The 27,267-nt window shown below is 29.9% G+C and overlaps 2 protein-coding genes across 2 annotated transcripts in view; one reads left to right on the plus strand and one right to left on the minus strand.

Moving 5' to 3' along the window:
- The window catches only part of omd (integrator complex subunit 5 omd), a 79,915-nt gene that overhangs the window by 45,334 nt on the left and 7,314 nt on the right, over positions 1-27,267 (plus strand). The window lies entirely within an intron of this gene.
- Positions 1-27,267, minus strand: LOC148943241 (uncharacterized). The gene is made up of 2 exons (XM_089101923.1): positions 27,236-27,267; positions 1-501 (listed from the first exon to the last, which is right to left on the minus strand). Exons 1-2 carry the CDS (start codon positions 27,254-27,256, stop codon positions 91-93), a joined length of 432 nt encoding a protein of 143 aa, XP_088958049.1. The 5' UTR covers positions 27,257-27,267; the 3' UTR covers positions 1-90.

Below are 27,267 nucleotides of genomic sequence, written 5' to 3' on the forward strand. Positions count from 1 at the left end.
AAATGTCAAAACTTTGTTTGCAATGAGTATTTTTTTACTTACAAATTTTTAATCATTCAAGGTTATTCTACAGTTTATTTCCAACTAGTCTTAGCCAAAAGTTTGGAATTTAAATCTGTCAATCCGCTTAAAACGAAATTCTGGAAGGGGTTCTCCATCATCGTATGTATAATCTTCAGAGCTGTCATATAAATCTAGGTCCTCCGTTTTTGGCATCCTTCCAAATAGTTTTCTCCAAACTGAAGTCCCTTCTGCATCTCGTATTTCTCTATGTCTGAATAATTTGTTGAGGGAAGCTCTGTCTTTTGTTTTTGGCATCGATCCAAATAATTTACTCAACGCTGAAGTGTTTTTTGCAGCTCGTATTTCTTTATGTCCGAATAATTGATTGAGGTAGGTTTGACGATTACGTAATTCTTCGAAGTTGGTTGGTTCTGTCATTCCATCTGACATGTTTTCTTGGCAGATTGCCAGATAACTGGATGCAAGGAAGCAGATTATCTGAAAGAATACCGCATATAAATTTTTCGTAAAGAGGCCTCTGAAATAGTGTGAATCATTATGTTGAATCCTATACTCAAACCTGTCAATAATAAAGCTTAAATTTAAAAATGATATATTAATATATCATTAATTATTTGATTATTTATCAAATTGAATCCTATACTTCAAACATGTCAATAATAAAGCTTAAATTTAAAAATGATATACGTTGTCATTTGAATTTAACTTAAAGGCCTACTACAGAAGTGGAAAATTAAAAGGTATGAAGTTGGTTTGAATTGCTTGCATCTATAACTTTTCCAATTTTTTCTCACTGTTACCTGCTAACACTGTGCCATTATTTATTACCACTAAAAGTCTTTGTGGACCAAAAGAACTTTAAGATAGCCATTTAAAAAAGAAACATTCAAAGACCATATAATGAAAACTCCAGGGTCGACACAGCCCCCCAGGGCCCGAGGGCAGGCGTTGTAAGTTATGCCCTGGGGGAATATATAGTTCTGATGGAAGCGATGCTCGTAAAAACTTCAGTAAGGGCTCATTTGATTGGAAATTGAAAGTTCTATTTCAGTTCTTGAGAGTCAACAGAGATTGGAGGACAACTAGCCCCCCCCCACGCCTTGCATCTGATAAAAATTTTGAGATAGCCATTTTGTTAAAAATTGTTCAAAAGTCAGATAACAAAAACTCAGGTGTCGACAAAACCCCCCAGAGCAGGGGCAGGCGATGTACGTTATGCCCTGGGGCATATATGGTTCTTATGAATGGGATGCTTTCAATTTATGAAATTGAAAGTTCGAGTTCAATCTTTAAGAGTCAAAAGAGATCCGAGAGTAACTAGCCTTCCCCCATGCCTTCTTTTTCCAAATCCAACCGATGAAAATTTTGAGATAGACGTTTTGTTAAAAATAGTTCAAAGGTCGGATAAGAAACACTCCGGTGTAGGCGTTGTAAGTTATGCCCTGGGGTCATATATGGTTCTTATGGAAAGGATGTTCGTATAAACTTCATAGAGGGCTCATTTGATTGGAAATTGAAAGTTCTAATTCACTTTTTAAGAGTCAAGAGATTGAAGGGCAACTAGCCCCCCCCCCACGCCATTTTCCCAAATCGATCCGCTACAAATTTTGAGGAATTATTTTTTTTAAATTGTAAAAAAATTAGATAACAAAAAATTCGGTGTTGACACAACCCCCATGGCCCGGGGGGTAGGGGGTAGGCGTTGTAAGTGTTGTGCTGGGGGCGTATATGGTTGTTATGAAAGGGATGCTCGTATAAACTTCAAAGAGGGCTGATTTGATTGGAAATTGAAAGTTCTAGTTCACTTTTTAATAGTCAAAAGATATCCAAGGGCAACTAGCCCTCCCCCCACACACCCTTTTCCCCCCAAACCCTTCCGATGAAAATTTTGAGATAGCCATGTCGTTAAAAATAGTTCAAATGTCAGATAAGAAAAACTCCTGTGTCGATGCAACCCCCCGGGACCCAGGGGCAGGTGTTGTAAGTAATGCTCTGGGGGCATATATGGTTCTTATGAAAGGCATGCTCGTATAAACTTCGGATAGAGCTCATTTGATTGAAAATTGAAAGTTCTCGTTCACTTTTTCAGAGTAAAAAAAGATCAGAGTGCAACTAGCCTACCCCCGCCCCCCCCCTCCACGCACTATTTTCCTTTAACCCATCCGATAAGAACTTTGAGAGAGCCATTTTTTCAAAATGGTTCAAAGATAGTATAACGAAAACTGGGGTCGACGTAATCCTTTAGGGCCCGGAGTAGGCGTTGTAAGTTATGCCCGGCGGGGATATAAAGCTGTTATGGAAGGGATGCTCGTATAAACTTCAAAGAGGGCTTATGTGATTGAAGATTGAAAGTTTTAGTTCAGTTTTTAAGAGCCAAAAGAGATCAGAGGGCAACTATCTTCCCACGCCTCTTTTCCCCCAAATGCATCTGCTAAAAATTTTGATATAGCCATTTTTTTATAAATAGTTCTTAGGTCGAATAACGAAAACCCCGGTGTCGACACAACCCCCAGGGCCCGGGGGGCAGGCGCTGCAAGTTATGCCCTGGTGGCATATTTGGTTCTTATGGAAGGGATGCTCGTATAAACTCCAGAGAGGGCTCATTTGAATGGAATTTGAAAATTATAGTTCAATTTTTAACAGTCAAAAGACATAGGAGGGAAACTAGCCCCACCCCTCGCCCCTTTTTCCGCAAACACATCCGATACAAATTTTGAAATGGGCATTCTTTAAAATAGTTCAAAGGTCGGATAATAAAAACTCCAATATCGACATAATCCCCAGGGGCCCGGGGTGCAGGCGTTGTTTGATTTGAAATTAAAAGTTCTGGTTCACTTTCTCAGAGTCAAAAGAGATCGGAGGGTAACTAATCCCTCTCCCCTCCACGCCTTTTTCTTCCCCAAGTTCATCCAATAAAAAATTTTGAGGCGGCTATTTTCTTAAAAATAATTTCAAACATCATATATTAAAACTTCGGGGTCAACACAACGCCCCAGGCCCTGGGGAAAGGCGTTGTAAGTTATGCCCTGGATGCATATATGGTTCTTATAGAAGGGATTCTCGTATAAACTTCAGAGAAGGCTCATTTGATTAAAAATGGAAAGTTCTAGGTTATTTAAAGATTCAGAAGGAATAAATAAATATTAAACCGAGTGAAATTTAAATTGGATATGCAGATCAAGCTTGAAACGAATAAAAATCACTACAAACAAGAGTTTGCCTATCGTCTCCTTCTCTCCCTGTAACAGTCTGAAACCCACTGCGTTATGGCGCTTTACTGAAAACTATGTGTCTTCAACAGTCTTGGAAAGTATAAAGAAAATCAAATTGAATATTGATATATAATGATATTAATTTTTTAAAGATTCATCAGTTCAAAGATTTTATTTCACTGTAATTTTATTTTCATTTTCAATGCTGTAAGAACTGGAAAATAAAATATTTGTAGTATAATTTATTTTTCAGTGAAGCGCCAATGACGCAGTAAGCTTTAGGTTTTTACAGTTAAGAAAGTGGACGATTTGAGGGGTCTTTCACAATTTTAGAAAGAATGAATAAATTAAACTGAATATTTGATGTATAATGATATTAATTTCTGAAATGCTCATCAGTTCAAAATTTTACTGTAATTTTAATTTTTATTTTCAATATTAAGTACAAAAGAAAATATTTGTAATACAGATTGTTTTCAGTAAAGCGCCATGACGCAGTAGGTTTTAGACTTTTAGAGAGAAGGAGAGCTTGATTTGCATATTTAATTTAAGTTTCACTCGTTTCAGATTTATTTATTCATTTACATTAGTATCTATTGTATGTTTGTTTGCATTGATTCTTTATTTAATTACTGTTTGTTTATGGGTTTCATTTATACTTCTATACCAAATTTTTTTTTTTGTTTAAAGCTTGATTTGCATATTCAATTTAATTCAGTTTAAATGCAGTATATTATCGAAAATGCAGTCTCAAAAAGTAGAAAAATGCAGTTATAATGCAGTCTATTTTCGAAAATGCAGTCTAAAAAAGTAGAAAAATGCAGATGAAATGCAGTCTTGTCGAGATTACAGTCTCAAAAAGTAGGAAAATGCAGTTGAAATGTAGTCCATTGTCGAAAATGCAATCCCAAAAAGTAGAAAAATGCAGTCTAATGTCGAAAATGCAGTCTCAAAAAGTAGAAAAATGCAGTTGAAATGCAGTCTATGGTCGAAAATGCAGTCTAAAAGTAGGACATGCAGTTGAAATGCAGTCAATTGTCGAAAATGCAGTCTTAAAAAGTAGAAAAATGCAGTTGAAATTCAGTCTTGTCCAAAATTGCACTCACAAAAAGTAGAAAAATGTAGTTGAATTGCAGTCTATTGTTGAAAATGTACTCTCAAAGAATAGGAAAATGCGGTTGAAATACAGTCTTTTGTTGAAAATTCGTGTCTCAAAAAGTAGAAAAATACAGTTGAAATGGTGTCTATTGTTGAAAGTATAGTCTCGAAAAGTAGAAAAATGCAGTTGAAATGCAGTCTTGTCGAAAATGCAGTCTCAACAAGTAGGAAAATGCAGTTGAAATGCAGTCTATTGTCGAAAATACAGTCTCAAAAAGTAGGAAAATGCAGTCGATTGTCGAAAATGCGGTTTGAAAAAGCTGGAAAATGCAGTTGAAATGCAGTCTGTTGTCGAAAATACAGTCTTGTAAAGTAGGAAAATACAGTTGAAATGCAGTCTATTGTCGAAAATGCAGTCTCAAAAAGAAGGAAAATGCAGTTGAAATGCACTCTATTGTCGAAAATGCAGTCTCAAAAAGTAGGAAAATGCAGTCTATTGTCGAAAATGCGGTCTCAAAAAGTAGGAAAATGCAGTTGAAATGCAGTCTGTTGTCGAAAATGCAGTCTCATAAAGTAGTAAAATGCACTTAAAATGCAGTCTAATGTCGAAAATGCAGTGTCAAAAAGTAGAAAAATGCAGTTGAAATGCAGTCTGATATCGAAAGTGCAGTCTCATAAAGTAGAAAAATGTAATTGTAATGTCTATTTTCGAAAATACAGTCTCAAAAAGTAGAATAATGCAGTTGAAATGCAGGCTGTTGTTGAAAATGAAGTTTCAAAAAGAAGAAAAATGCAGTTGAAATGCAGTCTAATGTCAAAAATGCAGTCTGAAAAAGTAGGAAAATGCAGTTGAAATGCAGTGTATTGTCGAAAATGCAGTCTCAAAATGTAGAAAAATGCACAAATGTAGTCTCAAAAAGTAGGAAAATGCAGTTAAAATGCAGTCTATTGTCGAAAATACAGTCTCAAAAAGTAGAAAAATGCAGTTGAAATGGAGCCTATTGTTGAAAATGCAGTCTCAAAAAGTAGAAAAACGCAGTTGATATGCAGTCTATTGTCGAAAATGGAGTCTCAAAAAGTAGAAAAATTCAGTTGAAATGTTGTTTGTTGTCGAAAATGCAGTGTTTTAGAGCAGAAAATGCAGTTGAAATGCAGGCCATTTTCTAAAATGCAGTCTCAAAAAGTAGGAAAATTCATCATCAAACATCCTGCTTGAACCAAGAATATCCTGGCTTGACAGTGAGGTCAAACCAGTTTGTTTGATGTTAATAGCTTCTTTATTTAGCCCTCTGTGTTAAAGCTATTTATCATTGTAGGTTATATATGTTGTTATCTTTTCCCAATTACGCCTCATTCTATAATAATTTTGTAAAGTTGGTTATCCTGGTTTAATGTTTGACAATATCGATTTAATTTAATTTTTAATCTTTGTCTGCTAAGACGAAAAATCCTCGGTAATGGGATTCTTAAATATTAAAAGTTGGTAAAGGTTAAGGCGACTGTTTAATCCGTAATTTTACATAATTTGAGAGTTAGGCGTATACCTGAGCCACATCATAGTCAAATTTATCAATAAAGAACCAAACAATATGAATTATATGGGATTTGATTTTAGCGCCATGCTTGATTTCAGAATCTGAAAATTAAAATCGCAAGAAACATTTTAAAAAAGTTTACAAAAATAAATAAATAAATTAGTTTAAAATTTATTTTAGTTTTGAAATATAAATTAGTTTTAAAAAATTAGTTTAAAATTTAAAGTTAAAAAAATTAGTCTAAAAATTAAAGTTTTAAAGTTTAAAAATTGCTGTTCCGAGCTTATGTGACAATAATGTAGCCTAGGCAAAAGAGTTGCCAATTTTTGGGCCGTGAATGTCTTCCCTGAGTATCCAAAACTATTTCATTTTAACTACAATGTGTCCATCTTGAAATCTCCAAAACTAGAGGTTATTATTTTACCATTTGTATTATTGAACAAAAGACGCTTTGCAAACCTTTTTCAAAGCGGCCAGTTAACACCAAATAGTAGAAAGGACCCTAAAGGTCCCACCCCTCACCCCTGCTGCCACCTACAACTTTTTTACATAATTTATGCATGTTTTTATGGGTTTTCTCACTTGAAAAAACAGGATTTTTCTCACTTTTATGGATGTTTCTTGGACGGTTATGAGTGTCGGTCAATTTATTTAATGCTTGTCATGGATGTCAACAGCATTTTTTGTCTGTTTTATGGTTTTTGTCAGTGAGAATAAGAAAACATGATTTTTCTCAATTTGATGGATGTTTTCTGGATTATTGATTAATGTCCGACAGGTGATGTCAAGATTGTTTGATTTATCATGAAAAAGGAATGGCTGAAGCTTATTAATATCTTTGATGTATTTCCAAGAGAATTGTTTCCGGGGCAAAGTTTATTAATATCTTTGGAGTTCGACCAGTAGAATTGTTTCCGGGGTGAAGTTTTTTAATGTCTGACAGATGATGTCATGGTTGATTGATTTGTCAAGAAAGAGGAATTAATTTGTTGTATCTAAGGGGAATTATTGATTCACGAAAGGGTTTCTTAGTAATTTAAAATGTGACAGCGCAGGGATGCCAAAAACAAAAGGAACACGCAGAAATTACGTTTAGGGGTTATTTGGGCGAAACCGTTTTAGACATTTTAGGGAATTATTTCGGCGAAACAGTTAGAGACATTTTAAAAGATGATTTTAGAAGAGGTTTTAGAAAAGAATTGCAGGGTGAAACTCTTTGGTCGTTATAATACACAAGTTCCATTTGAACAGTGTCGTGAGGTCCTCTATCCCATTCGCAAGGGGTTTTGATCCCCCATCCCAACCCTGAAGGAAGCCCCCCGGTCTCCAAGGTCCTCCCCCCCCCCCAACGGCCCCCTGAGCCACCATTTTTTAATACTTTTTTAAGGCTTTATTATATCTTTTCAGAACAAGTTATTTTCTTAATGTCCATCCTAAACCCCTTTTACAAGTTGAAGTAGCCATCCTTTTCACTTACAACTTTACTTTACAGCCTTTTGAATGCTCCAACACCAAGCAATACTTTTCAAAGGGCATTTCCGAACAAGTTATTTTCTTAATGTCCATCCTAAATTCATTTTACAAGTTGAATTACCCATCCTTTTCACCCACAACTTTACTTTACAGCCTTTTGAATGCTCCAACACCAAGCAATACTTTTCAAAGGGCATTTCCGAACAAGTTATTTTCTTAATTTCCTTCCTAAACCCATTTTACAAGTTGAAGTTCCCATCCTTTTCACCCACAACTTTAATTTACAGATTTTTGAATGCCCTAACACCAGGCAATACTTTTCAAGAGCATTTCAGAACAAGTTCTTTTCTTAATCTCCATCCTAAACCCATTTTATAAATTGAAGTACCTATCCTTTACACCCACAACTTTACTATACTGTTTTTTGAATACTCCAGCACCAAGCAATACTTTTCAAAGGCCTTTCAGAACAAGTTCTTTTCTTAGTGACCGTCCTAAACCCATTTTACAAGTTGAAGTACCCATACTTTACACCCACAACTTTACTATACTGCTTTTTTGAATGCTCCAAAATCAAGCAATGCTTTTCAATGGCATTTCACAACAATTTATTATCTTAATGTCCCTTATAAACAAATTTTAATAGCTGGATGAAACACCCTGTACCGACACCAATATAATTTAAATAAATTTTATTTCGACCCCCAACATAAATTCTTAAAAAAAGTAATTCAGACAACTATATGTTATGAAATAACCTCAACCAAAACAGATAACAGAAGAATTACAACACAAGTACACCCAAAAATATACTTTACCGCGTTTAGAATGTCCAACAACAAGCAATAATTTTCAAAGTTCATTTCACACCAATTTCTGTTCTTAATTTCACTCATAAACCCATTTTACAAGTTGAAGTACCTATCATTTTCACCCACAACTTTACTTTACAGCTTTTTGAATGCCCAACACCAAGCAATACTTTTCAAAAGGCATTTCAGAACAATTTCTTTTCTTAGTGACCGTACTAAACCCATTTTACAAATTGAAGTACCCATCCTTTTCACCCACAACTTAGTTATAGGTAAGAGTTTGACGTTTTACCTTAGAGACTTAGCTTAGAGTTTTAGTTTGGTTTAGTTTTAGTTAAAAGTTTCGAGGCTTTAGCTTAGAGTCTTAGCTTAGAGTTTTTGTTAGAGTTCTAGTTTAGTTTAGTTTTAGTTAAGAGTTTAGAGTTTTTAGCTTAGAGTCTTAGCTTAGAGTTTTGTTTAGAGTTCTAGTTTAGTTTAGTTTAGTTACAGTTAATAATTTAGAGTTTTAGCTTAGAGTCATAGCTTAGAATTTCACTTAAAGTTATAGTTTAGTTAAGTTCTAGTTAAGAGTTTCGAGGTTTAGCTTAGAGTCTTAGCTTAGAGTTTTTGTTAGAGTTCTAGTTTAGTTTAGTTTTATTTAAGAGTTTAGAGTTTTACCTTAGAGTCCTTGCTTAGAGTTTTAGTTAGAGTTGAAGTTTAATTTAGTTACAGTTAAGAATTTAGAGTTTTAGCTTAGAGTCATACCTTAGAGTTTTATTTAAAGTTTTAGTTTGGATAAGTTTTAGTTAAGAGTTTCGAGTCTTAACTTTGAGTTTTTTGATAGAGTTCTAGTTTAGTTTAATTTTATTTAAGAGTTTGATGTTTTACCTTTGAGTTTCAGTTAGAGTTATAGTTTAGTTTAGTTTTAGTTAAGAGTTTGGTGTTTTACCTTAGATTCTTAGCTTATAGTTTTAGTTAGAGTTCTAGTTTAGTTTAGTTTTAGTTAAGAGTTTAGAGTTTTAGCTTATAGTCTTAGCTTAGAGTTTTTGTTAGAGCTCTAGTTTAGTTTAGTATTAGTTAAGAGTTTAGAGTTTTTAGCTTAGAGTCTTAGCTTAGAGTTTTTGTTGAAGTTCTAGTTTAGTTTAGTTTTAGTTAATAGTTTAGATTTTTAGCTTAGAGTCTTAGCTTAGAGTTTTTGTTAGACTTGATCTTTAGTTTAGTAATAGTTAAGAATTCTGAGTTTTAGCTTAGAGTCTTAGCTTAGAGTTTTTGTTAGAGTTCTAGTTTAGTTTAGATATAGTTAAGAGTTTGGAGTTTTACCTTAGAGACTTAGCTTAAAGTTATAGTTTAGTTTAGTTTAGTTTTAGTTACGAGTTTAGGGTTTTTTAGCTTAGAGTCTTGGCTTAGAGTTTTTGTTAGAGTTCTAGTTTAGTTTTAGTTAAGAGTTTGGTGTTTTACCTTAGAGTCATAGCTTAGAGTTTTAGTTAGAGGTCTAGTTTAGTTTAGTTTTAGTTAAGTTTAGAATTTTATCTTAGACTCTTAGCTTAGAGTTTTTGTTAGAATTCTAGTTTAGTTTAGTTTTAGTTAAGAGTTTAGAGTTTTTAGCTTAGATTCTTAGCTTAGAGTTTTTTTTGAAGTTCTAGTTTAGTTTAGTTGTAGTTAATATTTTAGAGTTTTAGCTTATAGTCTTATATTATATTTTTTGTTATAGTTGTAGTTTAGTTTAGTTATACTTAAGAGTTTAGAGTTTTACCTTATAGTCTTAGCTTAGAGTTTTAGTTAGAGTTCTATTTTAGTTTAGATTTATTTAAGAGCTTAGAGTTTTTAGATTACAGTAGTAGCTCAGAGTTTTTGTTGAATTTCTAGTTTAGTTTAGTAATAGTTAAGATTTTAGAGTTTTATCATAGAGTCTTAGCTTAGAGTTTTTGTTAGAGTTGAAGTTTAGTTTAGCTATAGTTGTTAGTTTAGAGTTTTAGTTTAGAGTCTTAGCTTAGAGTTTTAGATAGAGTTGAAGTTTAGTTTAGTTATAGTTAAGATTTTAGAGTTTTACCTTACAGTCTTAGCTTAGAGTTTTAGTTTAGTTTAGTTTTATTTAAGTTTACAGTTTTACCTTAGATTCTTATGTTAGAATTTTTGTTAGGGTTGAAATTTATTTTAGTAATAGTTAATAATTTAGAGTTTTGTATTAGATTCTTCGAGTAGAATTTTAATTAAATTTTTAGTTTAGTTAAGTTTTAGTTAAGAGTTTAGAGTTTTACCTTAGAGTCATACCTTAGAGTTTTTGTTAGAGTTCTAGTTTAGTTTAGTTTTAGTTAAGAGTTTAGAGTTTTAGCTTAGAGTCCTAGCTTAGAGTTTTGTTAGAGTTTTAGTTATAGTTCTAGTTTAGTTTAGTTATAGTTAATAGTTTAGAGTTTTAGCTTAGAGTCATAGCTTAGTGTTTTAGTTAAATTTTTAGTTTAGTAAAGTTATAGTTAAGAGTTTAGAGTTTTACCTTAGAGTCATAGCCTAGAGTTTTAGTTAGAGTTCTAGTTCAGTTTAGTTATAGTTAAGAGTCTCGAGTTTTTAGCTTAGAGTCTTAGCTTAGAGTTTCTGTTAGAGTTCTAGTTTAGTTTACTTCTAGTTTAGAGTTTAGAGTTTTAGCTTAGAGTCTTAGCTTATAGTTTGTGTTAGAGTTCTAGTTTATTTTAGTTTTAGTTAAGAGTTTAGAGTTTTTATCTTAGAGTCTTAGATTATAGTTTTTGTTAGAGTTCTAGTTTAGTTTAGTTATAGTTGAGAGTTTGGTGTTTTACCTTAGAGACTTAGCTTAGAGTTTTAGTTTAGTTTAGTTTTAGTTAAGAGTTTAGAGTTTAGAGTTTTAGCTTAGAGTCTCATCTTAGAGTTTTTGTTAGAGTTCTAGTTGAGTTTAGTTTTTTTTCAGAGTTTAGATTTTTTATATTTTAGTCTTATTTTGGAGTTTTTTTTTGAAGTTATATTTTAGTTTAGATTTTTATATTAGAATTATAGTCGTAGTTTATTTTAGTTTTAGTTAAGAGTTTAGAGTTTTATCCTAGAGTGTTAGCTTAGAGTTTTAGTTTGAGTTATAGTTTAGTTTAGTTTTAGATAAGAGTTTAGAGTTTTAGCTTAGAGTCTTAGCTTAGATTTTTTGTTAAAGTTGAATTTTATTTTAGTTATAGTTAAGATTTTAGAGTTTTAGCTTATAGTCTTATATTATTGTTTTTTTTAAAGTTTAGTTTTACTTAAGAGTTTATAGTTTTAGCTTGGAGTCTTGGCTTAGAGTTTTAGCTTAGTTCAGTTTTAGTTAAGACTTTAGTGTTTTTAGCTTAGAGTCTTAGTTTAGTGTTTTGTTGAAGTTTAAGTTTGGTTTAGTTTTAGTTTAGAGTTTTAGCTTAGACTTAGAGTCTTAATTATAGTTTTAGTTTATTTTAGTCTTAATAAATAGTTTATAGTTCTATCCTTGAGTGTTATCTTAGAGTTTTAGTATTAGTTCTATTTTAGTTCAGTTATAGTTAAGAGTTTAGAGATTTATCTTAGAGTCTTAGCTTAGAGTTTTTGTTAATAGTTGAAGTTTAGTTTAGTTATAGTTAAGAGTTTAGAGTTTTAGCTTAGAGTCATAGCTTAGAGTTTTTGTTAAAGTTTAGTTTTAGTTAAGAGTTTAGTGTTTTTAGCATAGAGTCTTAGTTTAGAGTTTTTGTTAAAGTTTAGTTTTAGTTAAGAGTTTAGTGTTTTTAGCACAGAGTCTTAGTTTAGAGTTTTTGTTGAAGTTCTAGTTTAGTTTAGTTTTAGTTTAGAGTTTTAGCTTAGACTTAGAGTTTTAATTAGAGTTCTTGTTTAGTTTAGTTTTAGTTAAGAGTTTAGAGTTTTTAGTTTAGAGTCTTAGCTTAGTTTTATTTAGAGTTATAGTTTAATTTAGATTTATTTAACAGCTTAAAGTTTTACCATAGAGTCTTAGCTTAGAGTTTTAGTTAGAGTTAAAGTTTAGTTTAGTTACAGTTAAGAATCTAGAGTTTTTGCTTAGAGTTATAGCTTAGAGTTTTACTTAAAGTTATAGTTTGGTTCAGTTTTAGTTAAGAGTTTCGAGTTTTAGCTGAGTCTTAGCTTAAAGTTTTTGTTAGAGCTCTAGTTTATTTTAGTTTTAGTTAAGAGTTTAGAGTTTTACCTTAGAGTCTTAGCTTAGAGTTTTTGTTAGAGTTATAGTTTAGTTTAATTTTAGTTAAGAATTTGATGTTTTACCTTTGAGTTTCAGTTAGAGTTCTAGTTTAGTTTACTTTTAGTTAAGTTTAGTGTTTTACCTTAGAGTCATAGCTTAGAGTTTTTGTTAGAGTTGAAGTTTAGTTTATTAATAGTTAAGAGTTTAGAGTTTTAGCTTAGAGTCTTAGCTTAGAGTTTTTTTTAGAGTTCTATTTTATTTTAGTTTTAGTTAAGAGTTTAGAGTTTTTAGATTAGAGTCTTAGTTTAGAGTTTTTTGTTGAAGTTCTAGTGTAGTTTAGTTTTAGTTATTAGCTTAGAGTTTTGCTTAGAGTTTTAATTAGAGTTCTAGTTTAGTTTAGTTTTAGTTAAGAGTTTAGAGTTTTAGCCTAGAGCCTTAGCTTAGAGTTTTTGTTAGAGTTCTAGTTTAGTTTAGTTTTAGTTAAGAGTTTAGAGTTTTAGCATAGAGTCTTAGCTTAGAGTTTTTGTTAAAGTTCTAGTTTAGTAAAGTTATAGTTCAGAGTTTAGAGTTTTAGCTTAGAGTCTTGGCTTATAGTTTTAGTTAGAGTTCTAGTTCAGTTTAGTTTTAGTTAAGAGTCTTGAGTATTTTAGCTTAGAGTCTTAGCTTAGAGTTTCTAGTTAGAGTTCTAGTTTAGTTTACTTCTAGTTAAGAGTTTAGAGTTTTAGCTTAGAGTCTTAGCTTAAAGTTTGTAGTTTAGTTATAGTTAAGAGTTTAGATTTTTTTGCTTAACGTCTTAGCTTAGAGTTTTTGTTAGAGTTCTAGCTTAGTTAAGTTTTAGTTAAGAGTTTAGAGTTTTAGCCTAGAGTCTTAGCTTAAAGTTTTTGTTAGAGTCTCAGTTTACTTCAGTTTTGGTTAAAAGTTTAGAGTTTTATCTTAGATTCTTATATTAGAGTGTTTGTTAGAGTTATAGTTTAGTTTAGTTTTAGTTAAGAGTTTAGAGTTTTAAGATTATATTCATAGTTTACAGTTGTTGTTGAATTTATAGTGTATTTTTAGAGTTTTAGCTTAGAGCTTAGAGTTTTTGTTAGAGTTCTAGTTTAGTTTAGTTTTAGTTAAGAGTTTACAGTTTTTAGCTTAGAATCTTAGCTTAGAGTTTTTGTTAGAGTTCTAGTTTAGTTTATTTTTAGTTAAGAGTTTATAGTTTTAGCTTAGAGTCTTAGCTAAGAGTTTTAGTTAGAGTTGAAGTTTAGTTTAGTAATATCTAAGAGTTTATAGGTTTAGCTTAGAGTCTTAGCTTAGAGTTTTTGAGTTAAAGTTTAGTTTAGTATAGTTAAGAGTTTAGAGTTTTAGCTTAGAGTCTTAGCTTAGAGTTTTTAGTTTAGTTTAGTTTTAGTTAAGAGTTTAGAGTTTTAGCATAGAGTCTTAGTTTAGAGTTTTATGTTGAGAGTTCTAGTTTAGTTTAGTTAGTTAAGATTTAGAGTTTTAGCTTAGAGTCTATTAGAGTTTTAATTAGAGTTCTAGTTAAGTTTAGTTTTAGTTAAGACTTTAGAGTTTTAGCTTAGAGTCTTAGCTTAGAGTTGTTGTTAGAGTTCTAGTTTAGTTTAGTTTTAGTTAAGTGTTTAGAGTTTTAGCTTAGAGTCTTAGCTTAGAGTTTTTATTAAAGTTGAAGTTTAGTTTAGTAATATTTAAGAGTTTAGAGTTTTTTTTAGCTTAGAGTCTTAGCTTAGAGTTTTTGTTAAAGTTTAGTTTTACTTAAGAGTTTATAGTTTTAGCTTGGAGTCTTGGCTTAGAGTTTTAGCTTAGTTCAGTTTTAGTTAAGAGTTTAGTATTTTTAAAATAGAGTCTTAGTTTAGTGTTTTTGTTGAAGCTGTAGTTTATTTTAGTTTTAGTTTAGAATTTTAGCTTATACTTAGAGTTTTAATTAGAGTTCTAGTTTAGTTTAGTTTAGTTTTAGTTAAGAGTTTAGAGTTTTTAGTTTAGAGTCTTAGCTTAGTTTTATTTAGAGTTCTAGTTTAATTTAGTTTTAGTTAAGAGTTTGGAGTTTTACCATATAGTCTTAGCTTAGAGTTTTAGTTAGAGTTAAAGTTTAGTTTAGTTACAGTTAAGAATCTAGAGTTTTAGCTTAGAGTCATAGCATAGAGTTTTACTTAAAGTTATAGTTTGGTTAAGTTTTAGTTAAGAGTTTCGAGTTTTAGCTAGAGTCTTAGTTTAAAGTTTTTTGTTAGAGTTCTAGTTTAGTTTGAGTTTTAGTTAAGAGTTTAGAGTTTTACCTTAGAGTCTTAGCTTAGAGTTTTTGTTAGAGTTCTAGTTTAGTTTAATTTTAGTTAAGAATTTGATGTTTTACCTGTGAGTTTCAGTTAGAGTTCTAGTTTAGTTTACTTTTAGTTAAGAGTTTAGTGTTTTAACACAGAGTATTAGACTATAGTTTTTGTTTAAGTTGAAGTTTAGTTCATTTATAGTTAATAGTTTAGAGTTATGTCTTAGAGTCTTATCTTAGAGTTTTTGTTAGTTTTATAGTTTGGTTAATTTATATTTCAGAGTTTAGAGTTTTTAGCTTATAGTCTTAGTTTAGAGTTTTTTGTTGAAGTTCTAGTTTAGTTTAGAGTTTTAGCTTAGACTTAGAGTTTTAACTTAGAGTTCTATTTTAGTTTATTTTTAGTTAAGAGTTTAGAGGTTTAGCCTAGAGTCTTAGCTTATAGTTTTAGTTTGAGTTCTAGTTTATTTCAGTTTTAGTTAAGAGTTTAGAGTTTTAGCTTAGAGTCTTAGCTTAGAGTTTTTTAAAAGATGAAGTTTAGTTTAGTTATAGTTAAGAGTTTAGAGTTTTAGCTTAGAGTCATAGCTTAGAGTTTTTTTTAAAGTTTAGTTTTACTTAAGAGTTTAGAGTTTTAGCTTAGAGTCATAGCTTAGAGTTTTTGTTAAAGTTTAGTTTTAGTTAAGAGTTTAGTGTTTTTAGCATAGAGTCTTAGCTTAGAGTTTTTGTTGAAATTCTAGTTTAGTTTAGTTTTAGTTTAGAGTTTTAGCTTAGACTTAGAGTTTTACTTAGAGTTCTAGTTTAGTTTAGTTTTAGTTAAGAGTTTAGAGTTTTTAGCTTAGAGTCTTAGCTTAGTTTTATTTAGAATTCTAGTTTAATTTAGTTTTAGTTAAGAGTTAAGAGTTTTACCATAGAGTCTTAGCTTAGAGTTTTAGTTAGAGTTAAACTTTAGTTTAGTTGCAGTTAAGAATTTAGAATTTAAGATTAGAGTCATAGCTTAGAGTTTTACTTAAAGTTATAGTTTTGTTAAGTTTTATTTAAAAGTTTCGAGTTTTAGCTTAGTGTTAGCTTATAGTTTTTGTTAGAGCTCTTGTTTTGTTTAGTTTTTCTTAAGAGTTTATAGTTTTGCCAATTAGTATTGGTTTAAAGTTTTTGTTAGAGTTCTAGTTCAATTTAGTTTTAGTTAAGAGTTTGTTTTTTTAGATTTGATTTTCAGTTATAGTTATAGTTTAGTTTACTTTTAGTTAAGTTTAGTGTTATTACCTTAGAGTCTTAGCTTAGAGTTTTTGTTAAAGTTGTAGTTTAGTTTAGTAATATTTAATAGTTTAGTATTTTGGTATAGAGTTTTAGTTTAGAGTTTTTGTTGGAGTTGTAGTTCGGTTTATTTTTAGTTAAGAGTTTAGAGTTTTTAGCTTAGAGTCTTAGATTAGAGTTTTTGTTGAAGTTCTAGTTTGGTTTAGTATTAGATAAGAGTTTAGAGTTTTAGCTTAGAGTTTTTGTTATAGTTGAAGTTTAGTTTAGTAATAGTTAAGACTTTAGAGTTTTAGCTTAGAGTCTTAGCTTAGAGTTTTTATTAGAGTTCTAGTTTAGTTTAGATATAGATAAGCGTTTGTAGTTTTACCTTTGAAACTTAGCTTAGAATTTTAGTATAGTTTAGTTTTAGTTAAGAGTTTAGAGTTTTTATCTTAGAGTCTTAGATTAGAGTTTTTTTTAGAGTTCTAGTTTAGTTTAGTTTTAGTTAAGAGTTTGGTGTTTTAACTTAGAGTCTTAGCTTAGAGTTTTAGTTAGAGTTCTAGTTTAGTTTAGTTTTAGTATAAAGTTTAGAATTTTAGATTAGAGTCTTAGCTTAAAGTTTTTGTTAGAGTTCTATTTTAGTTTTAGTTAAGTGTTAAGTTATTATATTTTAAATTCTTAATATAGTTTGTCTGCTGTGGCTATAGTTTAGTTTAGTTTTTTCTAAGTGTTTTGAGTTTAGAACAGATTCTTAGCTTAGAGTTTCATGGAGAGTTCTAGTTTAGTTTTGGTCTTGAGTGCGTAGTTTTACCAGAGTTCACTAGACTAGTGTTTATGTCATCTTTTAAGGTCTGTATATTTACATTTAGGAATTTAGAGTTTTTTATATTATACTCGTAGTTTATAGTTTTTGTTAGAGTTATAGTTTAGTTTAGTTAAGAGTTTAGAGTTTTATAATAGAATCATAGCTTAGAGTTTTTGTTGAAGTTGAAGTTTAGTTAAGTAATAGTTAAGAATTTAGAGTTTTTAGCTTAGAGTCTTAGCTTAGATTTTTACTTAGAGTTCTAGTTTAGTTTAGTTTTAGTTAAGAGTTTAGATTTTTATATTAGAGTCTTAGCTTAGAGTTTTTGTTGTAGTTCTGGTTTAGTTTAGTTAAGAGTTTAGAGTTCTACCTTAGAGTCTTAGCATAGAGTTTTACTTAGAGTTGAAGTTTAGTTAAGTAATAGTTGAGATTTTATATTCCGATACTACAGTACAGTCTTAGATTTTTATCTATAGTTAGGTCTATTTTTAATTATAGTTAATAGTCTCAAGCATTAACATAAAGTCAGATATTAGAGTTATAGTTATATTTCTAGTTTAGTTTAGTTTTAATTGAGAATTTATTATTTTACATTAAATTCTTAGACTAAAGTTTCATTTAGTGTTAAAGTTTCGTGTAGTTTTTTTATAGTTAAGAGTTTTTAGTTTTAGCTTAGAGTCTTAGCTTAGAGTTTTAGTTAGAGTTATTGTTTAGTTTAGTTTTAGTTAAGAGTTATAGCTTAGAGGTTTAGCCTAGAATCTTAGCTTAGAGATTTAGTTAGAGTTGAAGTTTAGTCTAAACTAGCATAACCACAAAATTACACAATATTGCATAGAAATATCAAAACCATAGGTTAGGGTAGATTAGGTTAGAAGTTAGGTTTCTCTACTTTTAAGTTAGGTTATATTAGGTTCGCTTATCATGTGCGCGCATTATAAGCTAGCCTACTCTAAATGGTACAAAATCGACATGGGGGGGATTTTAAGGCGAGTATGGTTAGGTTAGGTTAGGCTAGATTAAGTTAGGGTTAGATTAGGTTAAAACAAAGTCGACATGGGGGGTTTTTCCGGCGAGTATGATTAGGCTAGGTTAGGCTTGGGGGGATTTTCTGGCGCGTATGGTTAGGTTAGGTTAGACTAGATTAAGTTAGGTAAGATTAGATTAGATTAAATCAGTTTATTTAAGTTAGACTAGGTTACTTAAGTTACGTTGGGTTAGTTAGTAAATATATCTTCGTTTTTGAGTTTGGTAATGATAGATTAGGATAGATAAATTTAGGTTAGGTTAGGTTAAGTTAGGTAAGTTGAGGCTAGGCGAAGTGAGTAAGTGGACATAAGCGAGCCTAACCTAACTTAACCTAACCTGACTTAACCTAATCTAATCTAACCTAACTTAATTTAGTCTAACCTAACCTAACCTAACCTAACCATACTCGCCGCAAAATCCCCCCAAGCCTAACCTAACCTAATCATACCGCCGGAAAATCCCCCCATGTCGACTTTGTTTTAACCTAATCTAATCTGACCTAACTTAATCTAGTCTAACCTAACCTAACCATACTCGCCGGAAAATCCCCCCAAGACTAACCTAACCTAATCATACTCGCCGGAAAATCCCCCCATGTCGACTTTGTACCAGTTAGATTAGGTTAGCTTATCATGAGCGCTCATGATAAGCTAACATAATCTAACCTAACTTAAACTTGGTTAAACCTAACCTCTAAACTAACCTAATCTAACCTATGGTTTTGCCATTTCTATGCAATATTGTCGTGTTTTGTGTTTATCCTAGTTTAAAATAAACTTCAATTTTAACTAAAGCTCTTTGCTTCGGCTATAGGCTGTACCTCTAAACTCAAGCTCTTAAATAAAAGTAAACTAAACAAAAACTCTAGCTGAAACTTTTAGCTAAGAGTCTAAACTAAAACTCTAAACTCTTAACAATAACTAAACTAAACTAAACTTCACCCCTAACTAAAACTCTAATCTAAGACTTTAAGGTAAAACTCAAAACTCTTAACTAAAACTAAACTAAAATAGAACTCTAAATAAAACTCTAAGCTAAGACTTTAAGGTAAAACTCTAAACTCTTAACTATAACTAAAATAAGCTAGAACTGTAACTAAAACTCTAAGCTTAGACTCCAAGCTAAAACTCTAAACTCTTAACTATAACTAAACTAAACTTCAACTCTAAGTAAAACTCTAAGCTAAGACTCTAAGGTAGAACTCTAAACTCTCAACTAAACTAAACTAGAACTTCAACAAAAACTATTATCTAATACTATAATATAAAACTCTAAACTCTTAACTAAAACTAAACTAAACTATAACTCAATGTAAAACTATAAGCTAAGACTCTAAGCTAAAATCTCTAAATTCTTAACTTTTAATAAAATAAAATTAAACTTAAACGAAAACTCTAATATATTATTACATGATAAAACTATAAACTCATAACTAAACTAAACTAGAACTCTAACAAAAACTCTAAACTACGACTCTAAGCTAAAAAACTCTAAACTCTTAACTATAACTAAACTAAACTTCAACTCTAACTATAACTCTAAGCTAAGACTCTAAGCTAAAACTATAAACTATTAATTAAAACTAAAGTAAACTAAAACTTCTACAAAAACTCTAAGCTAAGACTCTAAGGTAAAAATCTAAACTCTTAACTAAAAATAAACTAAACTAGAGCTTAAACAAAAAATCTAATCTAAGACTATAATCTAAAACCCATAAACTATTAACTAAAAATAAACTAAACTAGAACTCTAACAAAAACTCTAAGCTAAGACTCTAAGCTAAAATTCTAAACTCTTAACTAAAACTAAACTAAACTAGAACTCTAACTAAAAATATAAACTAATAATATAATGTAAAACAAAAAACTATTAAATAAAACTAAAATAAACTAGAACTCTAAAAAAAACTCTAATCTTAGACTATAATCTAAAAAAATCTAAACTCCTAACTAAAACTAAACTCAACTAAGAATCTAAGCTATGTCTCGAAGGTAAAACTCCAAACGCTTAACTATAACTAAACTAAACTCTAATTCTAACAAAAACTATAGGCTAAGATTAAAATCTAAAAACTATAATCTCTTGAATAAATATAAAATAGACGAAACTTAAAGTCTAAAAAAAACTCTATTATAGAACTAAAAAATCTTAAATAAAAATGAAATAAACTAGAAATTCAACATAAACTCTAAGCTATGACTCTAATCTAAAAACTAAACTCTTAACTAAAACTAAACTAAAGCAGAACTCTAACAAAAACTCTAAGCTTAGACTCTAAGCTAAAATTCTAAACTCAACTTTTACTAAACTTCAACTTTAACTAAAACTCTAAGCTAAGGCTCTAAGGTAAAACACTAAACTCTTAACTAAAAGTAAACTAAACTAGAACTCTAATTGAAACTCAAAGGTAAAACATCAAATTCTTAACTAAAATTAAACTAAACTAGAACTCTAACAAAAACTCTAAGCTAAAACTCTAAGGTAAAACTCTAAACTCTTAACTAAAACTAAACTAAACTAGAACTCTAGCAAAAACTCTAAGCTAAGACTCAGCTAAAACTCAAAACTCTTAACTAAAACTTAACCAAACTATAACTTTAAGTAAAACTCTAAGCTATGACTCTAAGCTAAAACTCTAAATTCTTAACTGTAACTAAACTAAACTTTAACTCTAACTAAAACTATAAGATAAGACTCTATGGTAAAACTCTAAACTCTTAACTAAAAATAAATTAATCTATAACTATTAATTAAACTAAGCTAAGACTCTAAGCTAAAAACTCTCAACTCTTAACTATAACTAAATTAAACTAGAACTCTAATTAAAACTCTAAGTCTAAGCTAAAACTCTAAACTAAAACTAAACTAGAACTTCAACAAAAACACTAAACTAAGACTCTAAGCTAAAAACACTAAACTCTTAACTAAAACTGAACTAAACTAAAACTCTAAGCCAAGACTCTAAGCTAAAACTCTAAACTCTTAAGTAGAACTAAACTTTAAGAAAAACTCTAATCTAAGACTCTAAGCTAAAACTCTAAACTATTAACTATAACTAAACTAAACTACAACTTTAACAAAAACTCTAAGCTAAGACTCTAAGCTAAAACTCTAAACTCTTAACTAAAACTAAACTTAACTAGAACTCTAATTAAAACTCTAAGTCTAAGCTAAAACTCTAAACTAAACTAGAACTTCAAAAAAAAAATATAAACTAATAATATAATAAAAAAAATATAAAATATTAACTAAAAATAAACTAAACTAGAAATCTAATAAAAACTCTAAGATAAGACTATAAGCTAAAAATATAAAATCTTAACTAAAACTAAACTAAACTAAAACTCTAAGCTAAGTCTCTAAGGTAAAACAACAAACCCTTAACTATAACTAAACTAAACTAGAACTCTAACAAAAACTCTAAGCTAAGACTCTAAACTCTTAACTAAAACTAAAATAAACTAGAATTCTAACACAAACTATAAGCTAAGACTCTAAGCTAAAACTCTAAACTCTTAAATAGAAGTAAACTAAACTAGAACTCTAACAGAAACTCTAAGTTAAGACTGTAAGCTAAAAACTCGAGACTATTAACTATAACTAAACTAAACTAGAACTCTAATACAAACTATAAGCTAAGACTCTAAGCTAAAACTTTAAACTCTTAACTAAAACTAAACTGAACTAGAACTCTAACTAAAACTCTAAGCTAAGTTAAAACTCCAAACTCTTAACTATAACTTTACTAAACTATAACTTTAACTAAAACTCTAAAGCTATGACTAATCTAAAACTCTAAATTATTAACTATAACTAAACTAAACTAGAACTCTAAGCTCAGACTCTAAGGTAAAACTCTAAACTCTTAACTAAAACTAAACTAAACTAGAACTCTAACAAAAACTCTAAGGTAAGACTCAAAGCTAAAACTCGAAACTCTTAATTAAAACTTAACTAAACTAGGTTTTTAAGTAAAACTCTAAGCTATGACTCTAAGCTAAAACTATAAATTCTTAAATATAACTAAACTAAACTTCAACTCTAACTAAAACTCTAAGCTAAGACTCAATGTTAAAACTGTAAACTCTTAACTAAAACTAAACTAAAACTATAACTAAAACTCTAATATAAGACTCTAAGCTAAAAACTCTAAACTCATAACTAAAATTTAACCAAACTAGAAATCTAACACAAACTCTAAGCTATGAATCTATGATAAAGAAGTCTAAGCTATTAGATAAAATTGAACTAAACTAAAAATATAAGATAAGACTGTAATCTAAAACTCTAAACTCTTAACTATTACTAAACTAAACTTAAACTTTAAAAAAACTCTAATCTAAGACTCTAAGCTAAAACTCTAAACTCTTAAATATTACTAAACTAAACTACAACTTTAATGAAAATTCTAAACTAATACTCTAATCTAAAACTCTAAACTCTCAAACATTGCTAAACTAAAATTGAACTTCAACAAAAACTCTATGCTAAGACTCTAAGCTAAAAACTCTAAAATCTTAACTAAAACTAAACTAAACTAGAACTTTAACTGAAACTCTAAGCTAAAACTCTAAGCTAAAACTCTAAACTCTTAACTATAACTAAACTAAACTTCATGTCTAACTAAAACTCTAAGCAAAAACTAAAAAATCTTAACTAAAACGAAATTAAAATAGAAAGACATAATAACCTCTAAACTATTTTGATGTTCTAAAAACTCTAAAATACTAACTAAAACTAAAATAAACCTGTAAGCTCAATAAAACTTTGATTTAATATTATAGGCTGAAATTCTCAAGTCTTAACTAAAAATAAACTAAACTAGAACTCAAACTAAAACTCTAAGCTATGACTCTAAGGTAAAACACCAAACTCTGAATTAAAACTAAACTAAACTAGAACTCTAACAAAAACTCTAAGCTAAGACTCTAAGCTAAAAAACTCTAAATTCTTAACTAAAACTAAACTAAACTATAACTCTAAGCTAAGTCTGTACGATAAAACTCCAAACTCTTAACTATAACTAAACTAAACTAGAACTCTCACGAAAACTCTAATCTAAGACTCTAAGCTAAAACTCAAAACTCTTAACTATTACTAAACTAAACTACAAGTCTAACAAAAACTAATCTAAGACTCTAAGCTAAAACTCTAAACTATTAACTAAAACTAAAATAAACTAGAACTTAAACAAAAAATTTAAGCTAAGACTCTGAGCTAAAAAAACTAAAAAATAAAAAAAAACTAAACAAAAATATAAAACAAAAAAAAACACTAATATATTAATCTAATATAAAACTCTAAACTCTAAACTAAAACTAAACTAAACTAGAACTCTAACTAAAACTCAAAGGTAAAACATCAAACTCTTAACTAAAACTAAACTAAACTAGAACTCTAACTGAAACTCAAAGGTAAAACATCAAACTCTTAACTAAAATTAAACTAAATTAGAACTCTATCAAAAAAACTCTAAGTTAAGACTCTAAGCTAAAACTCGGAACTCTTAACTAAAACTTAGCCAAACTAAAACTTTAAGTAAAACCCTAAGGTATGACTCTAAGATAAAACTCTAAATTCTTAACTGTAACTAAACTAAACTTCAACTCTAACTAAAACTCTAAGCTAAGACTCTAAGGTAAAACTCTAAACTCTTAACTAAAAATAAATTAAACTAGAACTCTAACAAAAACTCTAAGCTAAGATTCTAAGCTAAAACTCCAAACTCTTAACTAGAACTTAACCAAACTACAACTTTAAGTAAAATTCTAAGCTATGACTCTAAGTTAAAACTCTAAATTCTTAACTATAACTAAACTAAACTAAACTAGAACTCTAAATAAAACTCTAAGCTAAGACCCTAAGCTAAAAACTCTAAACTCTTAACTAAAACTAAACTAAACTAGAACTCTAAGCTAAGACTCTAAGCTAAAAACTAAACTTTTAACTAAAACTAAACCAAACTAAAACTCTAAGCTATGTCTCTAAGGTAAAACTTCAAACTTTTACCTATAACTAAGTTGTTGGTGAAAAGGATGTGTACTTCAATTTGTAAAATGGGTTTAGGACGGTCACTAAGAAAGGAACTTGTTTTGAAATGCATTTGAAAAGTATCGCCAGGTGTTGGGGCATTATAAAATCTGTATATTTGCGACTTGTTTGAAAGTTATGGGTACTTAAACTCGTAAAATGGTGTTCGGAAGGACATTTTGAAAATAAAAAGGTCTGATATTGCTATTCAAAAGTATAGCTTGGTGTTGGGTGGTCAGAAAGCTGTTATTTAAAGAGGCGTATATAACTGATGGGTCATTCAACTTTTAAAATGGGTTTAGACTGGTCATTATGAAAATAAATTGTTCTGGAATGCCATTTGAAAAGTATTGCTTGCTTTTGGAGCAATCAAAAAGCTGTATAGTAAAGTTGTGGGTGAAAAGGATGGGAACTTCAACTTGTAAAATGGGTTTAGGAGGGACATTAAGAAAAGAACTTGTTGTGAAATACCCTTTGAAATGTATTGCTTGATTTTGGAGCATTCAAAAAGCTATAAAGTAAAGTTGTGGGTGTAAAGGATGGGTACTTCAAATTTTAAAATGTGTTTAGTAGGGACAGTAAGAAAAGAAATTGTTCTGAAATGCCCTTGAAAAGCATTTCTTGGTGATGGGTCACTGTAAAAACCAGTATATTAAAGTTGTTGGTATAAAGGATGTGTGCTTCAAGTTTTCAAATGGGCTTAGGACTGTCATTAAGAAAAGAAGTTGTTCTGAAATGGATTTGAAAAGTATTGCTTGGTGTTGGAACATTCAAATAGCTGCAAACTAAATTTGTGGGTGAAAAGGATGGGTACTTCAATTTGTAAAATGGGTTTAGGAGGGACATTAAGAAAAGAACTGGTTCTGAAATGCTCTTGAAAAGTATTTCTTGGTGTTGAGGCATCCAAAAAGCTGTAAAGTAATGTTGTGTGTGAAAAGGATGGGAACTTCAACTTGTAAAATGGGTTTAGGAAGGACATTAAGAAAATAACTTGTTCGGAAATGCCCTTTGAAAAGTATTGCTTGGTGTTGGAGCATTCAAAAGGCTGTAAAGTAAAGTTGTAGGTGAAAAGGATGGGTAATTCAACTTGTAAAATGGGTTTAGGATGGACATTAAGAAAATAACTTGTTCGGAAATGCCCTTTGAAAAGTATTGCTTGGTGTTGGAGCATTCAAAAGGCTGTAAAGTAAAGTTGTAGGTGAAAAGGATGGGTACTTCAACTTGTAAAATGGGTTTAGGATGGACATTAAGAAAATAACTTGTTCTGAAAAGATATAATAAAGCCTTAAAAAGTATTAAAAAATCGTGGCTCAGGGGGCCCTTTGGGGTGCCGGGGGACCTTTGAGGACCGGGGGCTTCCTTCGGGGTTGGAATGGGGGATCGGAACCCTTTGGGGTTGGGGTAGAGGGCCTCACGACACTGTTCAAATGGAACTTGTGTATTATAACGACTACAGAATTTCACCCTCAAATTCTCTTCTAAAACCTCTTCTAAAATCATCTTTTAAAATGTCTCTAACCGTTTCGCTGAAATAATTCCCTAAAATGTCTAAAACGGTTTTGCCCAAATAACCCCTAAACGTAATTTCTGCGTGTTCCTCTTGTTTTTGGCATCCCTGCGCTGTCACATTTGAAATTACTTAGAAACCCTTTCGTGAATCAATAATTCCCATTAGAAACAACAAATAAATTCCCTTTCTTGACAAATCAATCAACCATGACATCATCTGTCAGACATTAAAAAACTTCGCCCCGGAAACAATTCTACTGGTCGAACTCCAAATATATTAATAAACTCTATCCCGGAAACAATTCTCTTGGAAATAAATCAAAGACATTAATAAGATTCAGCCATTCCTTTTTCATGACAAATCAATGAATATTGACATCTCCTGTCAGACATTAATCAATAATCCCGAAAACATCCATCAAAGTGAGAAAATTACTGTTTTCCCATTCTCACTGACAAAAACCATAAAACAAACATAAATTGATGTTGACATCCATTAAAAAAAACAAATAAATTTACCGAAAATAATAACATTCAAATAAACATCCATAAAAGTGAGAAAATTCCTGTTTTTTTCAAGTGAGAAAACCCATAAAAACATGCATAAATTATGTAAAAAAGTTGTAGGTAGCAGCAGGGGTGAGGGGGGGGACCTTTAGGGTCCTTTCTACTCCAAATGTAATGAAAACGAAAAACTTCCATGTGAAACATTCATACCAAATGACTTAGTGTGAAAGCACGAAGCTTGTAAATACATGTGAATCCCTTACTTTGGAGAAAACCTTACATACGACCTTTCTAGCAAAAACTGGATGCTCGAAAAAAAAAAAAAAAAGGTAAAGGAAAAGCACTAATTTGCCGAAAAGTGAAATTTTTTGCCAAAATATATATTCAATTGGTAAATGTCTCGTTTTATGTCATAAATTAATAAAATGTAGCCTATCCTTTTTTATCCGTTTATGTCCCAAATCTCTAAAATGTGTCACTTTTTGCCTTTTTATGTCATGTCGTCCTTACGTATGCTAATATGTTCTTTTGACCTGAAATATGTCTATTTGGCAGCCATGCTAGGCAGAAGTCTCAGGATGATATGTTACAAGCTGTTCATATTAAGTATGAATTATAACTTATGAAGTATTAAGATTCCGAGTTGTTATATTAAAGCTGTTAAATTAAAGTTGTTACTAGTCATTATATTAAAGCTTACGAGTATTAAAGCGTTACGAGTTCTTCATATTAAGTATGAATTATAACTTCTGAAGTATTAAAGCTCAGGATGAAATGTTACAATTAAGAATTGTTTTTCAAAAGTATGAGTGGCAAAAGTTTGAAAAATATATGAAAAATAAAATATGTTAAATGATAAAACCTGATAAGTGATGAATAAAATATGACACAAAAAATACGAACCGTTAAAATAAAGGACAAAAAATGATTGAAAGATTTACAAAATATTAAAATCAAAATATTAAAAAACAACGATTATCCATCAAAAGTAAAAGAATTTTTTCTACCACCTGAATTTTTTAGCTGAAATTTTTAAAAACTAAAAACTGAATTTTAAAAACTGAAATAATTTTAAAAACTGAAAATGTCAAAGACTAATATGAAAGTGTAGGGTAGTTACAACATAAAAAGTCACTCTTAAATATGTGTAGAAAATGTCATGACCATCCAATGGTTTCTTTTTTAGCCTAAATTAAGCTTTCTGACAAACATATTTTTTCATTTTTTAGTGCATTTTGGGATAAAAGCGCTTTAAACAAAATTTGTTTATATTTGAATTTGTTAGTTGATGGTTGTTTAATTCAATTAAATTTTTGTCATTATAGAAATGTTACCTGTCTTGATAGTCTTGGAAAATAATTATATTTAGTTAGCTTAATTTCTTCAAAGTGATCGATTGAAAAATTCAAATGAAAATTGTATTTAAATGGCAAGGGAATTATGTGGCAAGTTTACTTATCATTATTCTTACTCATTATTACTTATTGATACTTACTTATTGATTACTTACAATCTCGTTGATTGGTACTCATCATCATTATTATTACTTACATAATTAAGTTTACTCTTATATACACTTTTAGATAAAGGGGAATACCTGCGTATTTATACTTCTCATTGATTCCTGAT

The sequence above is a fragment of the Artemia sp. Qi Xiang Cuo genome, chromosome 15 (assembly GCF_049724085.1).
Source record: "Artemia sp. Qi Xiang Cuo chromosome 15, ASM4972408v1, whole genome shotgun sequence".
NCBI classification, from domain to species: domain Eukaryota; kingdom Metazoa; phylum Arthropoda; class Branchiopoda; order Anostraca; family Artemiidae; genus Artemia; species Artemia sp. Qi Xiang Cuo.

Excerpts from the sequence above, each read along its gene's own strand:
- LOC148943241 (XM_089101923.1), bottom strand. The coding sequence starts at position 27,256 with ATGAGAAGTATAAATACGCAG. Across the intron at positions 502-27,235 it reads TGAGAAGTATAAATACGCAG|ATAATCTGCTTCCTTGCATC; the intron begins GTATTCCCCTTT and ends GTATTCTTTCAG.